This window comes from Mauremys mutica, chromosome 24 (genome assembly GCF_020497125.1).
Source record: "Mauremys mutica isolate MM-2020 ecotype Southern chromosome 24, ASM2049712v1, whole genome shotgun sequence".
In the NCBI taxonomy this organism is placed as follows: Eukaryota; Metazoa; Chordata; order Testudines; family Geoemydidae; genus Mauremys; species Mauremys mutica.
In genome coordinates, this window is record NC_059095.1 from 7496765 (window position 1) to 7511246 (window position 14482).

General features: G+C 44.6%; 1 protein-coding gene across 1 annotated transcript in view; it reads right to left on the reverse strand.

The window, feature by feature from the left end:
* Window positions 1–8557: 8557 nt before the first annotated feature.
* The window catches only part of KDM4B (lysine demethylase 4B), a 165153-nt gene continuing 159228 nt past the window's right edge, over window positions 8558–14482 (reverse strand). The window contains exons 22-23 of the mRNA XM_044998466.1: window positions 13652–13744; window positions 8558–11019 (exon numbers count right to left, since the gene is read on the reverse strand). Of these exons, the coding sequence (XP_044854401.1) occupies window positions 10834–11019; window positions 13652–13744 (279 nt within the window). The 3' untranslated portion in view covers window positions 8558–10833. The remainder of the gene's footprint in view (window positions 11020–13651; window positions 13745–14482) is intronic.

Genomic DNA, 14482 nt, shown 5'->3' on the forward strand with positions numbered 1-14482 from the left:
ACTCCCCCCATCCCCATATGGCCCTGCACCCCCTCCCCAACTCTGTACCCCCTCCCCCATCCATCTCTGTGCCCCCACCCAGCCACTCCCTTGTCTGTGTGTGTTCCTGTACCCCCTCCCAGTCCCCATGTCTGTGCCCCCACCCAGCCATTCACCTATCCCTGTGTGTCCCTGTACCCCCTCCCTGTCCAGTGTCTCTGTGCCCCCCATTCAGCCACACTCTATCCCCATGTAGTTCTGCACCGATTCCCCCATCACCATGTGGTCCTGCACCTCCCTCCCCCCGTGACCCTGTGCCTCCACTCCCATTCAGCCCCTGCCCCAGTCTGTCCTCCCCCACTAGCCCTTATGAGCCTGACTCCCCCTCCCCCAGCCTGTCTCCTGACCTGGCCTGCAGGCGCTGCGAAGAAGGCAGGCTCTCTCTTCCCTAGCTGGCCAGGAGCTGCTGTTGTGTTCGATCACCAGAGCGTCCTCTGGTGGGAAAAAGGCAGAACTGTAGTAACATTTTGGCAGGTTTTTTCTGTGCAAAAAATTAAAAATATGCATGGCTCATTAATTATGCATGCAGTAGCACAGAATTCCCCCAGGAGTAAACAGTTTTGGTTCCAAGTGGGATCCAAACCCAGAAGCAGCCTATTTTCCAGTCCCAGGTCAGAAGCAGCTACACTAAAGGATTCTAATCTAACAGAAAGAAGGCATAACAAGAACCAGTGGCTGGTGGTGGAAGCCAGACAAATTCAAATTAGAAATTAGGCCCAAATTTATAACAGTGAAGGTGAGTAATCATTGGAACAAACTACTAAAGTGCTGGATTCTCCATCTCTGGATGTCTTCTGATCAGGACCGGACGCCTTCCTGGAAGATACACTTTAACAAGTTATTGGGCTTAATGGAGGGGTAATGGTAAAATTCAGTGGCCTGTGTTGTACTGTTCAGACTAGATTATCTAGGGTCTTTGTGGCCTTAAAAATCTATGAACAATCTCACAACTGCTGTTCTTATCAAACTTCAGCCAAAATGGTGGGAAACGCGTGGGAACAGCTGCACTCATGAGATTTCCACCACTTGTGGTCGGAAATCTCATGTGAATGGTTTGTCAGGTCACAGCACCTTTAAATCTCAGCCTCAAGTTGAGTCTTATGCCTGAACCCCAAACTACACTGGACCCAGATGCATCACTTCCTCGGCCTAGTTACGCTCCAAAAGCTCCAAACTGATGAAAGGTAACAGCAGCCCAAGGAAGAAGAGAGACAGCCCTTATCCACAGGCAGGGAGTGAGGAGGCCTTAGGCTGTTTGGAGAATTTAAGCACAGCTTTCTTACCACCATCACCTCTTTGAAATATCCGTGAATCCTCCTGTATCTAGGATCAAGTCAGGTTCTTTCTTTGCTGGCAGTTGTCTAGTGGGTGAATCTGTGTGTCTCTGCTGTGCTGAGAGAGAAAAAACTATTGCAGCACCCTGGCTTGTATCAAAAGTAACCGACCATTCTCCTCCAACCCATGAAGAGCTGCTGTGCAGTCTAGAGCCAGCTTGGCCACATGAGGAGGGCATATGTCCATTGATTTTCAAACCACGAGGACGAGGTCACTCCTGCTATAGAAACAGCCTGGCCAGGAGCCTGTTTGCTGGAGAGAGGCTGCAGCTCTGATATTCCAGTATTAGTAGCCGGCATCTGAAATGACAAGCCTAGGGCTGAAAGGTAAGCCAAAGTCAGCAGCACACTGCCATGCCCTGCCGCTGCTCAGCCAGATTCCTGTTCAGCCCATGGAAGAATGGGCTAACTCTGGGTAGAATTACACAAGGACCTGTAGATTGGAGAATAAATTGCAGTTGTTTCTGCTTCTCTAATCTTTAATATATAAAATACTCCAAACCACTTTCGATTGGAACATAACCAAAATAAACTCAGCGGGCAGTTAACTTTTCTTCCATCAGAGATGCGGAGGAATACTAGCCCAACATTCCATTTGGGGCTAACACCCCAATATCAGTTTACAGCTGGGGTGAGGGTACAGTAATCTGTGGACCAGGGTCTGAGCAAGGCATAATCTGAACACAGGGCTGGGAGACAGGAACTTCAAGGTCTTCTACTGTGACCTAGGGCAATTCGCTTGCCCTGTCTGCCTCTGTTTGTAAAGCAGGCATGAAATCGCTCATAGGGGTGTTGGGAGGAGTCATTTTTCTGCAGTGCTTTGAGGTGGAAAGTGTTAAGTATCATTCAGTGCTAGGCCCAATCGGTATTAAGCACAGGTCCTCTGCTTAGGTTCTTGGCACTCTGCCCCATGTGCTATGCAGACAGAACTGTCCATTTATTCCAAGCACCACTTTAAATGAGAAGAATGGCATCTACAGGTAGGTATCAGCCACCTGGGTCCTCCAGGCATTCTACAGATCAACATGACCTTTGCAGGCCTGCAAGTGTGAAAACAACAGGCTTCCCAGGAGGTGGCAGTCAATAATGGGTGGTGAGATCGGAGACTGTACTTGCCCCCGAGCCCTGACTGCAGCAGGTGCACCTCGCTGGGCCTTGTTGAGAGTCTGTGAAACCAGTGTTCACCATCTCCCTTTTGGAACAAACATGGAGAGTCTCCGCGAACCTTAGCTGCAGGAGGACTACAGTCGCTTCTCCTTTGACCCCAATACATGGCCAATACTAACCTAGTCACACACATGTGCCTCCTCTCTTCTCCAGCCCAAACAGTCCTCCAGACACTTTATTACAGAGCGGTCTTGAGTCTCCGTTTGCCCTGCCCCTTGCCCATCATTTAAACCATTGCAAAGACCAGCCCATTTTCCCTTGGTATAAATGACTGCAAGCAGTGCAGGGCAATGGGATTAGGGGATTTTTAATCGTTGGAGTAGAGTGGAGAAGACTCAGCTGCCTCAGCTCCAGTAAAAGAACCTGCTGGAGAAAGTCTTCATTTTTGCTTCCTCTCCCCACAAAATTACCAAGCCATAGAGGAGGAGATGTCTAAAGCAACACCCTGATGTGACACCATCACCTTTAATCCTCAATGGAATTACCCCAGCATCAAGCAAACAGAAATACTTCATATTCCCTTGCCCCAAAAGGAGCAACTTTATCACTCTTTTAAAAAACACAATCTTCTTGTAAGCAGAGCTACAGATTCCACATTCAGGAAAGGAGGAAGGCTCTGGAGACCTGAATACACGGAAAAGTGGCACCAGTTTAACTTAAATCACTTACTAAACCTGTGCGAATGCTATTTCAGTTTACGAGTGGCTTCCTGAGGTTTAGCTTAACCTGATCAATTTAAGCTAAATTGAAACAGGTCACTCAAACCAAAATAAGCGCATCCCCATGCGGGGGAAGTACTGGTTAGAAAGTAAATCACACCTTTACACACCAGTACAACTTCCTCAGGTAGACAAGCCCCGAGATTCAATCCACAGGAGTATGGTTCTGTATTTCCTTTTATTCGTTCATGTATTTAGTGCTGGTGAAAGGTGCAGGATTGACAGCCCCGGAGACTGAAATCCTATTAACTCAAGAGAAGAGGTAAAAACCCAGGCAAGAGCAGGGCAAGCTTTGCCTACAGATAAGCCTCAACCCTGCTATGGAGGGGACCAAATGCAAGAGTGGAGTTGAGTGACAATCTCTCATTCAGTCTTCAGCCTCTCTGTTGAGATCAGCAGCAGGAGGGAGAAGCTCGCAGCAATAGTTTGAGTTGTGGACTTTTGCCCTTGGGCAGCTAGAGTCCATCTCATTTCACATGGGCCGTGGAATATCAGTGACCTTTTGATCCCTACAGATCTGGGTGGGATTTGAACTAGTGGGTTAGACAGTTTTTCAGATCCATCTTTCATTCTGTAACCATGAAGCCTTCCAGTCCCCTTTCTTAGACCACCCTCAGATAGGAAAGAAAAAAAATGAAGTGTTCTCTTGATTTTCATTTTTAATTGGATCCACTGTATTCATCTCCCAATACCTGGAGGGCTGAATGCGGTAAAACGGAGATATAAAGGCAGCTAGGAAGAGAGTGGATTGGAATTTTTTCAAGAAAGTGAATTTTTCAGTGAAATTGTCTATTTGGATGAAAAAATTCACAAATGTGTCAAACTGTTTCACAGCACAAACGGGTGACATCCTGATCTAGAAAATAAGATAAGAAGTTTCAATCTGTACTAAGTAGCAGCTCCATTTAACTTTTTACAACATCGATTATATCATGGTTACTAGATAGCATAATATGACGTGGCTTGACATACAGCGCGTTTAAACACGGGTTTAAAGAGTGATTTAAGTTAAACTGGTAGTGCAACATTCCAGCGAGCAGCTGGATCTCTAGCACAATCCGTTAGTGTGTTTGTCTGTTAACCGAAAGGCTGGTGGTCCAAGCTCACTCAGGGACATGACTACATCTTTATAAGAGTAGTGAAGCGCTGGACCAGGCTTCCAAGGGAGGTTGTGGAATCCCCATCACCGCAGGTTGAAGAACAGATTGAACAAACATCTGTCCCGGTTGTTCTAAGTTTACTTGGTTGTGCTTCAGCACAGGAGACCAGACTTGACTTCTCCAGGTCCCTTCCAGTCCTACATTTCTAGGATTCTATCTCCTGTCAGATTATGCACTACTACTGCTGGCATGTCATGAAATGTAAAAATAATAATAATGAAAAAATCAAAACAAATAATTTTGTTCTGAAACAAAATTTAAAAATTTTCCTCAAACGAAGTTTTCAAAATGGATTTTTTTTTTGGAATTTCTATTTTGCTGCAAATTTCAAAAACTTGTTTTGTTGTAATCTGAAATGAAAACAAAATTTCAAAAATGTCGACTTCCCGCAAAACAAACGCCAAGTTCCTCCCTGCTCTAGTTCAATGCATCCTTTGAAGCAGCAGCACTGATGCAGAACCCATACCAATGGCTGGAAACGAGAAATGTAAAAACAAAATAACCCCAACTGATACACGTGCGATAAGAAAGAGCTGAAACACGGATTCTAGGAGCATCTGAGGTGGCCCTTTATAGATTCAGAGATTCCAAGGCCAGAATGGACCATTTTGATCATCTTGTCTGACCCCTTGTATAACAAGCCATAAAAACTTCCCCAAAATAATTCCTAAAGCAGATCTTTTAGATAAACATCCAATCTTGATTTTAAAATTGCCAGTGATAGAGAATCCACCATGACCCTTGGTAAATTGTTCCCAGTCTGAATTTGTCTAGCTTCCAACTTCCAGCCATTGGACCATGCTATACCTTTCTTTGCTTAGTTTCAAGAGCCCATTATTAAATATTTGTTCCCCATGTAGATACTTATAGATCGTAATCAAATCACCCCTCACCCTTCTCTTTGTTTTCATCTCCTCATCTCTTAAAAGGAGTGTGATCATGGAATTACAGCCAAGTGAAAGGAAAGCACAAAGGGCACTGGAGAGAGCGCATGGAAGCTGTACTGAAAATTCCTGGCCCTCTGTGTTCAAAGATCCCAGTGCTGGGAGGCTGCAGGAAGATGGGAGAACTGATGGGCAGGCTTCAAAATGGTGCAGATGAGCACCCAGACCTCTATGCTGGAGACCTGTGAGAACACACCTATGAGAGTCACTGTTTCAACGGGATCTGAAATACGACGAGAACACTCGTCTCATGGCACTTCCACGTCTAGATCAGGTGAATCAAAAAGGCGACGAGCTGACCAATGTGGCTAGAAGTTTGGACCATTTATCATCTTGATCGGAGAACTAGTCCATATGTTCCTAATAAAGGCCGTAGCATTTTGACCTTGAGCATCAAGAGGCAATGCATGTAAAGTACGTAGCCACGCATACTCCCAACGGCACTGCTATTTCAACATGACATTCCAAATTACTCACCTGCAAGAAAAGAATCCTCCTCTCATCCCTCACTGAGCTGCTGTGTCTTCTGTCAGACACAGAAACGGAAAAGTTAAACATTTCTCTTCCTCCACTATTCCACCCTCCGGGCTTAGGGCTAAACTCCGTCTGGCAGCGTTGCAGCAAGAATAAGCAGCCTGTTCATTCCTGTCTTTTCAATGCTGCCAGAAATTATCACAGAACAGCTTTATTGTGCGTGTGACTATTTGTGACACAGACTCACAAAGAGAACTCCACCAGCTTTTACACTACAGGATTTAAGATGTTTGCTTGTGAATACATCCCGCTAATCACAAGCCTCAAAACAGGAGCTGTACTTCTCTGAAACAACAATAGCAAAAGTGGTCTTCTTCAGGGCTTCAGAGCTGGGAGGGAGAATAACAGATGGTTATCTGGCCAAAGACCCATGTAATCTGGGCCCATCACTGACTGCATCTATGACAAGCACTCCACAGGGCAGGCCAGGGAAGGGCTTTGCAGTCTGTTCATCGCACTGGTCCAGGCTGCCCGGCAACAGGAACCTGCGGAATACGTAGTAACTCCTGCAAACAGATTGTACCTGACGTGAGATGAGAAGGGAAGGAGTGGGAATTCCAGAGATTGGAGGAAATGAGACCGAGGCAAGTCAAGGAGATTGAGAGGTGCGTGTCCGGGAAGAGGGGGGGGGAGAGAGACACGGGGACGACACATGGGACAAAAAAAGGACAGAGTAACATCTCCAGCTATCACTGCAATTCAGGTGCATGGGTAAGAAACACCCCAAATCGTCAGGAATATGAGAGAGAGAGACTGGAAGAGACTAATGAGGGGCATTCAACAGAAGACTCTCTGCCCCACCCCAAATGGTGCTCAGAGTAAGGAATAGTGAATGAGATGCTTAGCTAGCTAAGCAGTATTCACACCTCATCCCCATGGTGCTCACACTGTGAGATGACACGGGATAGCTCAGTTTTCTGTTCAGCCCCGCAGAATCTACCTCAGTGGGAGACTGAATAGGGAAAGGGCCTAGAATAGTTCCTAGACCAACAGAGTGTCAAGACCTGGGAAGGCTAGTGTGAGAATATCTGCTCCATCCCAGCTCCATGATGCTCTGATAGGAAATGTTGATCTTCATCTTTCTGATACTGGTCCAAGGCTTCTGCTTGGAAACATTTTACTGGTCCTTAATGTGGCTTTATTGGCCCTTCACAAAGGGTTGTTGGTTATGGCAGGTCACAAGATAGTGGACCTTAAAAATCACAGGACAAATTTCTGCTAGTGACTGCAATGGAATTAGACCAACAGAGACTTTGGCTCTCACTTCCTTCTCACGCCTCTGGATCAAATAATATGGTTTTTATCAGACTACCTTGAGTAAAGCTAGGAAGCAGGTATTGGTGAGCTGAAATCTAAGGGATATTGCTTTCACCTGATCTGAAGCATTAGTCACTGACTGTAGCAGTCTGTGAGATGTCTCTACAAAACAATGTCAGAACTCAAGTGGGGGGAAAAGGGGTGTTGACAATTGAAAAGATGCGATTTTAAAAGGTTCATTATCTGTGTGACCTGTAAGGGCTAGATAGCCATCTCAGTAGTGGTTCAGCATGCCTAAAAGACAGATTTCCCTGTAATACGTAGCCACTGGTGGTTTATAAAAATCACAGAAATGTAGGATTGGAAGGGACCTTGATAAGTCAACTCACCCAGTCCCCTGCTCGAAGGCAGGACTAAATATTATCTAGACCATCCCTGTCAGGTGTTTGTTTAACCTCTTCTTAAAAACCTCTGACAGATTCCACAGTCTCCCTATTTTGGGCCTCACTGGCACTGATCTAGCTATACCAAGTCCTGGACCTTGGATCATTACAATTTCAATTCTGAACTGAGACGGGGCTGCAAGGGCAGAGCTCTTGTCCTGCTCTTAGGAGAGAAGGGGCAGACCACATTCCAATTCACCAACCTCAGCTTCTCATGACCGAGTTACTGGTCAGCTTTCAAGAACCACTCTGACTTGGGAGATTTCTTCCCCTTCAGCACAGTAGCTTTTATTTAGAAATGAAGAGACTTCAACCTCCTAAAAATTGTAATTCTGAAGTGCTCAATAGCCTTTAATTCATTATGAACCTAGAGGCAGAGAAAAAAAATGCAAAAAAAATACATCACATCCTTAATCTAAGAGGGAAAAAAAAAATCAATTTTATAGCACATAATCAGACACTTACAAATATATTTCACTGGGGGGTGGGGAAGAAGTGTGCATTTCCTATTTCCTTTTCCATAGTCTGATGCACAGAAACCTTCAACATGGTCATTATAGATAAACTGCACAAGTCATTCCTGAACCAAAAGAGGGCTTTAAGAACAAACAAAACAGGAAAAACCCAGCAACAAAGAAGGGCATTCTACAGTTCCAGATTCACGTTTAAACATAACTCACCATCTGAATATGGGGGTCGGGGAAACACACTTTTTTTTGTTGTTGTTTTTACAATATAAATAGTATTTAAAAAGGTACTACATATGAATACAGTAATGGTGCTACTTCAGTCAGGACTTTTAACATGCAGAGGAAATCTGCCCACTGCTCACAACCCATCCCACTCTACCTCCCTTCCCCTCCCCACTTCCCCCAAAAAAAAAAAAAAATCCTCTGCTGTTTAAATTCTCTTTCAATTGTTTTAAATATTTCTGTGGCCTGGCAACCATCCATTTTTTTCTTTTATACAAGCAATTTATCCTTTAAATCATGTCCTAGCCAACAGGAGATAGCTATGCAGGAGTAATCGCTACACAGGTGCAGCAGCAAATAAAGGAAAGAGACTTCAACTAGGTTCTAATTCTTCTTCTATCCAAAATGACACAAACTGAGGCGTTTAAGAACCATGTCCTTTTTTCCTTTAAACAAAAAAAGTACATTCTTCTTTTATAAATTCAGTCTAATGCTTTTTTGGAGACAGATTCATTTGGAGAAGTCGAAAGCTTAAAATAAAATAAAATAAAATAAAATAAAATAAAGAATAAAACTGCCTGAAAGGATTTCAAACTGTTTTATAAAACACACTTTAAAAAACAAAACAAAAAAAAAGAGAGCAAAGCACCTCACAGCAGAGGCAGCAAGAAGTGAAGGGAATTCTAATTCCCCCAAGAAAGAACACTTCACTCCATTTCCATTCTCTGACTGGGACAGCTGAAAATCCATCCAGTCTCTTAAGATGCTAATTACCATGTTATTCCCCAAATGCTTCCCGCTTACTCCCCTGAAGATATCTAAACACAGTCACTTTAAAAAATATATTGACTGTATTACAAGGGGGCTTAAAAAGAGAATATTGTTCCTCCCTGCCCAGGAATTTCAGGGACTCAAGTGAAAAAGATCGCTGAGGACGCGTTTCCTGGATAGCTTTGTCAACTCACAGGCAAAGACACAAAGGTGGGTTTGAATAGGTGCTGTACATGTACCATGTCCCCGTCCCCCCACTCCCACACTGCAGCAGCCTCATCTCCCTGCAGTTCTCCATAAAGTCTACTTATTTCTCTTCACTTCAAACCTGATTCAAAGCCCTCTGAAGTCAGCGGGAGCCTCTTTCCACCAACTTTGATGGACTTTGGATCAGGCCTTTTATGCAACACTGTTCCATAACAGCTCTACAGCAGGAGGTGCTTATACAGCATTCAGGTGGGAGCTGTCCACTCAGTATTTCAAGATTTGTTTCTGACTTTAATACTCATTTTAATACTCAATGAACTGAGCCCAAACAAATGCAGGCTTTCATCCCGCTTCACCAGGAGCATCTCAAAGGCTCACTCTTTACTTAGTGACATCAAAGGATGTCACAACAATCAAAGGCGTTTGGGGAATTTCTTCTTTAATGGGGGTGGGAGTGAAATATATACACACCTCCAAGGCTTCTGTCATGGAATGATTCACACAACTGTAAGCTGCACAGCTCAAAGCCATGCCTAAGAGAGAGCCAGAACAATCCCCTTGCACGCCACTGTCTGATAGGAAGAGGAGGGCAGCTCTTAAAGGCGAGGGCAGCAACAGAACAGTGCCTGCCAGGTCTGTGAGGGGAGGAATCAATGGCATATCTGAATCGAAAGGCATGCACGCTGGAGGCGGCAGAGTCTAAGTGATTGCAAAGATGGGGGAGGAAAAGGCGAGGAAGAGGAGTAGAAGGAGCAAATACCAAAGTCCAGCCATTTCTCCACTGGTTGCTCTTTGCTGATGACAGGGCAGAAATGCACACACCCACCATCTAATTCATCGACTGCAACAACATTCGGGTTATGAGACATTTCTTTCCCTCCTTCCCCGGGTTACAAAGAAAACATTGCTTTAAAAAACAACCCATGATGTCTGCTCTTGTTCTCTCTCCCCACTGCAGTGTTAAATTACATTTCAGTGGTGGGAAGGAGGGGGAAATGATTTTATTTTTTTCTGTTTTAAAGCAACGACCTAGAAAAAAATATTGGTGGAAATTGTCGCTTTCCTATTTTTGTTTGTGTTTTTTTTTCTTAATAATGCTCATTTATAGAAAACGTCACAAAGGTGATTTATATGTACAGAAATCATGATTCCAAAGGCTGCTTCAGTAGTCAGTGAAATAGCACCTTTTAAAGACAAAAGAGTTTGATGTGGTTTAAAAATCTGAGTCATTTCATTTTTCATTCATTTTAACCCTTTCCAAACCTTAAAAAAAAAAAAAAAAAAAAGAGCCAGTCACAAAGCTCCATTAGTACAAACTCTTCCAAAGTCTTCATGTGAAATGCTGTCTGAAGGGGTTTTGCGCTCCCTATTCTATTGGTCAGCAATGCAGCTGACAGAGTAGAGGTAGCCTGTAGCCAGACAGGATTTTCTTGCAGTCCAAACCAAGAGCAGAAGAAAGGAATTCACAGCAGGCTATTGCACAGGGCTGGCCTTTTGTTCCACAGTTTCCTGGTTATTTTTCCTCAGGGTTGAAAAGGGTTAATTTTTTATTATTATTAATCCTGGTTAAAACATGTTACTCTGTGGTCCTGGCTGGTACTGCGTCTGCAGCAGGGTCTCCATGAAGGCCAAATAATCTGGATTCTGTCCATAGTCCTCGGGATTCCTGGAATTCCCCACTCGGGGGCGCTTGGCCGCTTTCACTTCATCTCCCGAAAACACTCCTTCCTGAGGGGCCCCAGTGCTGAGGGACTACAGGAGACAGGAAAGTACAATCATTAGAGGGGAAGATGCACAAGAGAGAAGCGCACCTATTTAACAAACCTGCGTGGACAGGAGAAAGTGAACATTGTGTTACGTCCATGCTAGAGAACCACTGAAGGCCGGAGACTGCAGGGACTGGCTCAGAGGAACACACTTGGCTTGTTAGGACCAAACTCAAAAACTTCAAGTCTGCTTCATTTCCGTAGCAGGTTCTCTTCCACTCTCTAACTCCTATCCACAAATCCTCTGCCACTGCAACCCTTCTCTGTCTGCTCAGGTTATTCATTCATCGTACAAAACACCCTGGTAAAGGAAGCTTCTCTTACTTCCTTAGGCATAGAGGGGTCTGTTGGGGGAAGGGATTGTTGTAAGAAGACATGGCATAGCTTATACACTGCCTCACACTCTCAAAGCAAAGCAGAGAGAAGGTTCTTGGTAAGCATGGTTACTTCCTTCCTTCATCCAGCTGCTCTTTATTAGAGTATCTTGTGGGTCACTCACACAGAGCTCTTCTTAAAAATCTCTGGGAACAGGAGGCATGCAGAAAGAACTAAGAGTTTCAAGTCAGATGCGAGTTATTCACCTTTCATTGTGTGTGCGCGCGCGTGTGTGTGTGCACACGCATGAGGGAGAGAGACAGAATGAGTAAGAGAGTGTGCACGAAGGGGAGTGGATGTGTGTGTCAGTCACTCTGGAAATGTTACAAAGCCTGAAGGTCAGGATCCATCAAAAGTGACACCTCCACGCACCCTACCTCACCACTCAAATTCATCAGCTTTGCTGAAAGGCAGCGCTGCAGCCAGATACTATCAAAAATATTGTCTAAATAAAGACTGACGATCTCTGTTCACCTGATAAAAGCAAACGCAAGCAGTGCCTCTGCTCCCAGAATCCACTTGAAAAAAGGACAAAAGTAAATTACACGCAGCATAGTTAATCTGTGGAATTCATTGCCACAAGATGTCTGAGACCAGAGGATTTAAAGAAGGATGTGATATCTGTATGGATTATGACAAAATCTAGAGTTACATTAGAGATGATAAAAGCATTTTATAAGGCACTAAAAATCCCTTCAATATTTCATGGCATAAACTAACCTATAACCAGTTGGCGAAGCTTCTTCCTAATCCCTATAAATCAGGGGTGGCCAACCTGTGGCTCCGGAGCCATATGCAGCTCTTCAGAAGTTAATATGCGGCTCCTTGTATAGGCACCGACTCCGGGGCTGGAGCTAGAGGCGTCAACTTTCCAATGTGCCGGGGGGGGGAGGGGGGTGTTCACTGCTCAAACCCTGGCTCTGCCACAGGCCCTGCCCCCATTCCACCCCTTCCTGCCCCCTCCTGCCCTCGCTCCTCTCCCTCCCCCTTCCCCTCCCCACCCGGAGCCTCCTGCATGCCATGAAACAGCTGTTTGGGAGCTGTGGGGAGGTGCTGATCGGCAGGGCTGCCGGTTCAGGGGAGAGCTCATGGGGGGGGCTGCTTACATATTACTGTGGCTCTTTGACAATGTACATTGGTAAATTCTGGCTCCTTCTCAGGCTGGCCACCCCTGCCCATGGGTAGTTTATTCCACATAAATGTCCATTACAGGGTTATTTTATTTTAATTTATTTTATGTGCAACTTCAAGCATCTGTTGGTGGCCACAGACAGTGTTAGTGGTCAGACAGACCAGGGACTCTGGTGATCACCAGTGGAACGCAGTATGGCAGTGCCTATAATCCTTTTGTCTTTATCATGCAACAGTTGACATCACAGGCATCTAGAACAAAGCAAGAAGCTGTATGTGCTTCATTGCTCTGGGCATCTGATCTCACACTCTTTGAAAGCAGCATCAGGTTGGGGGAGGAAGGGGGGGGAACTCTTGAGCCACAGATTCCAATCTTAGTAATATCAACTCCTTTTTTCTAGGTCGACTAATTCAGCCACAGTTAACTGCATGGAACTATGCCTACACTATGGGTACGATTTCCCCACTTGTGCACACACGCTCATGCGTGCACACACGCTCACGCTTACTCTCATCCAGATAGCATGAGTGTAAATAGTTGTGTAGCTGCAGTAGCACAGGTAGCATGCTGTGTGAGTATATATACATGAGGAGGACGAATCACACCGCTAGCTCATAATGTAGACATAGACTATATGTTGGTCTTTAAGAGGAAGCTTAAAAAATTAGGGTCCTCTGTGTTCCATGGGATTATTAATATCTTTTGGAAGTTTTTTATTTCAGTATCGTTGGCCAAAATTTCCAAGACACCATTGGGCTGCAGGTCAGTTCACCTGACCATTATCCTCTCACCCCGCAGGTGGCAACATTTCAGTGGCGGAGTTTGTAACTGGTATCCTACAAGATGCAAGGCACTTCACTGAACACAAAATCTCTAAACTAGGGAACACAGAAATCAGGTCTTGACAAGCAGGAATTGTTTAAAACCTTTTCAAATGTCTTCATTAGTCATTTTACAATCTTACACATATTCTATGAGTGAATTAGGGTCTTATACTTCTAGACAGGAGAGGGAGCTTTTTAGGTCACTTTCAAACAGCCTTTAAAAGAAAATCTAATGAGCATATGTGAGAAGCAGCTCCCCCTTTTTTTCCGGCGGATTTGATACTCACCAGGCGAGATTTCACTCTCTTAGGAAGCTCCTCCTCCAATGTGTAAATATCACCACGTTTTACCATCAGCTGGGAGCCATCTTCAAACTCCACCTGCAGAGAGCATAGTAGCAATCAGGTGACTGACTTCTCCATTTGCAGCTAACAATTCTTTCCTCACTTCCTTTTATCAGCCTAAAAAGTCCCCAGGATTCTCTGATGGACACGGAAAACAGTGGGAACCATGAAGAAAACACTCCCTCCTCCCGTTGTAACATGGGTATTACGCTCACATTAATAAGCCCTTCTTCCTTCTTAAATTAAGATTTTTTTTCACACAAGTCAAAATATTTTTGTGTTTTAACAAGGAACAATAATCAGTCAGGTGTAAAAAATGGTGGTGTTAACGCCTCATTCCAAACCTCTTTCACTGAGCACTGATTACATCATGAATTATGTAACAGGAGATGTTACAGGGATGTTTGTTCATGAAAATGAGCCCATGAAATTTTAAACTATAAAATAAATGTTCTCAGAGCCTCTTGCTTGCTTTGCTGAAGACTTACAGTAGCCTCCTGGATAATGCAGAAAACGTACACAATACGGCTTAAGAGAAAGGTAGGGCTTGATTTAAACTGGGAAAATTCAGAGGGTCGAAAGAATCTATGGGCAGGTCTACACTACTGCTTATGTTGATGAGGGGTGTGAAAAAGCCACACCCCCACCCCGAGCGATTCAAGTTACACCAACCTAAGCGCCGGTGTGGACAGCCCTATGTTGGCAGGAGACGCTCTCCCACAGACATAGCTGTAACAACCAGGCACAAGGGAATACGTTATGGGTAGTTTAAGT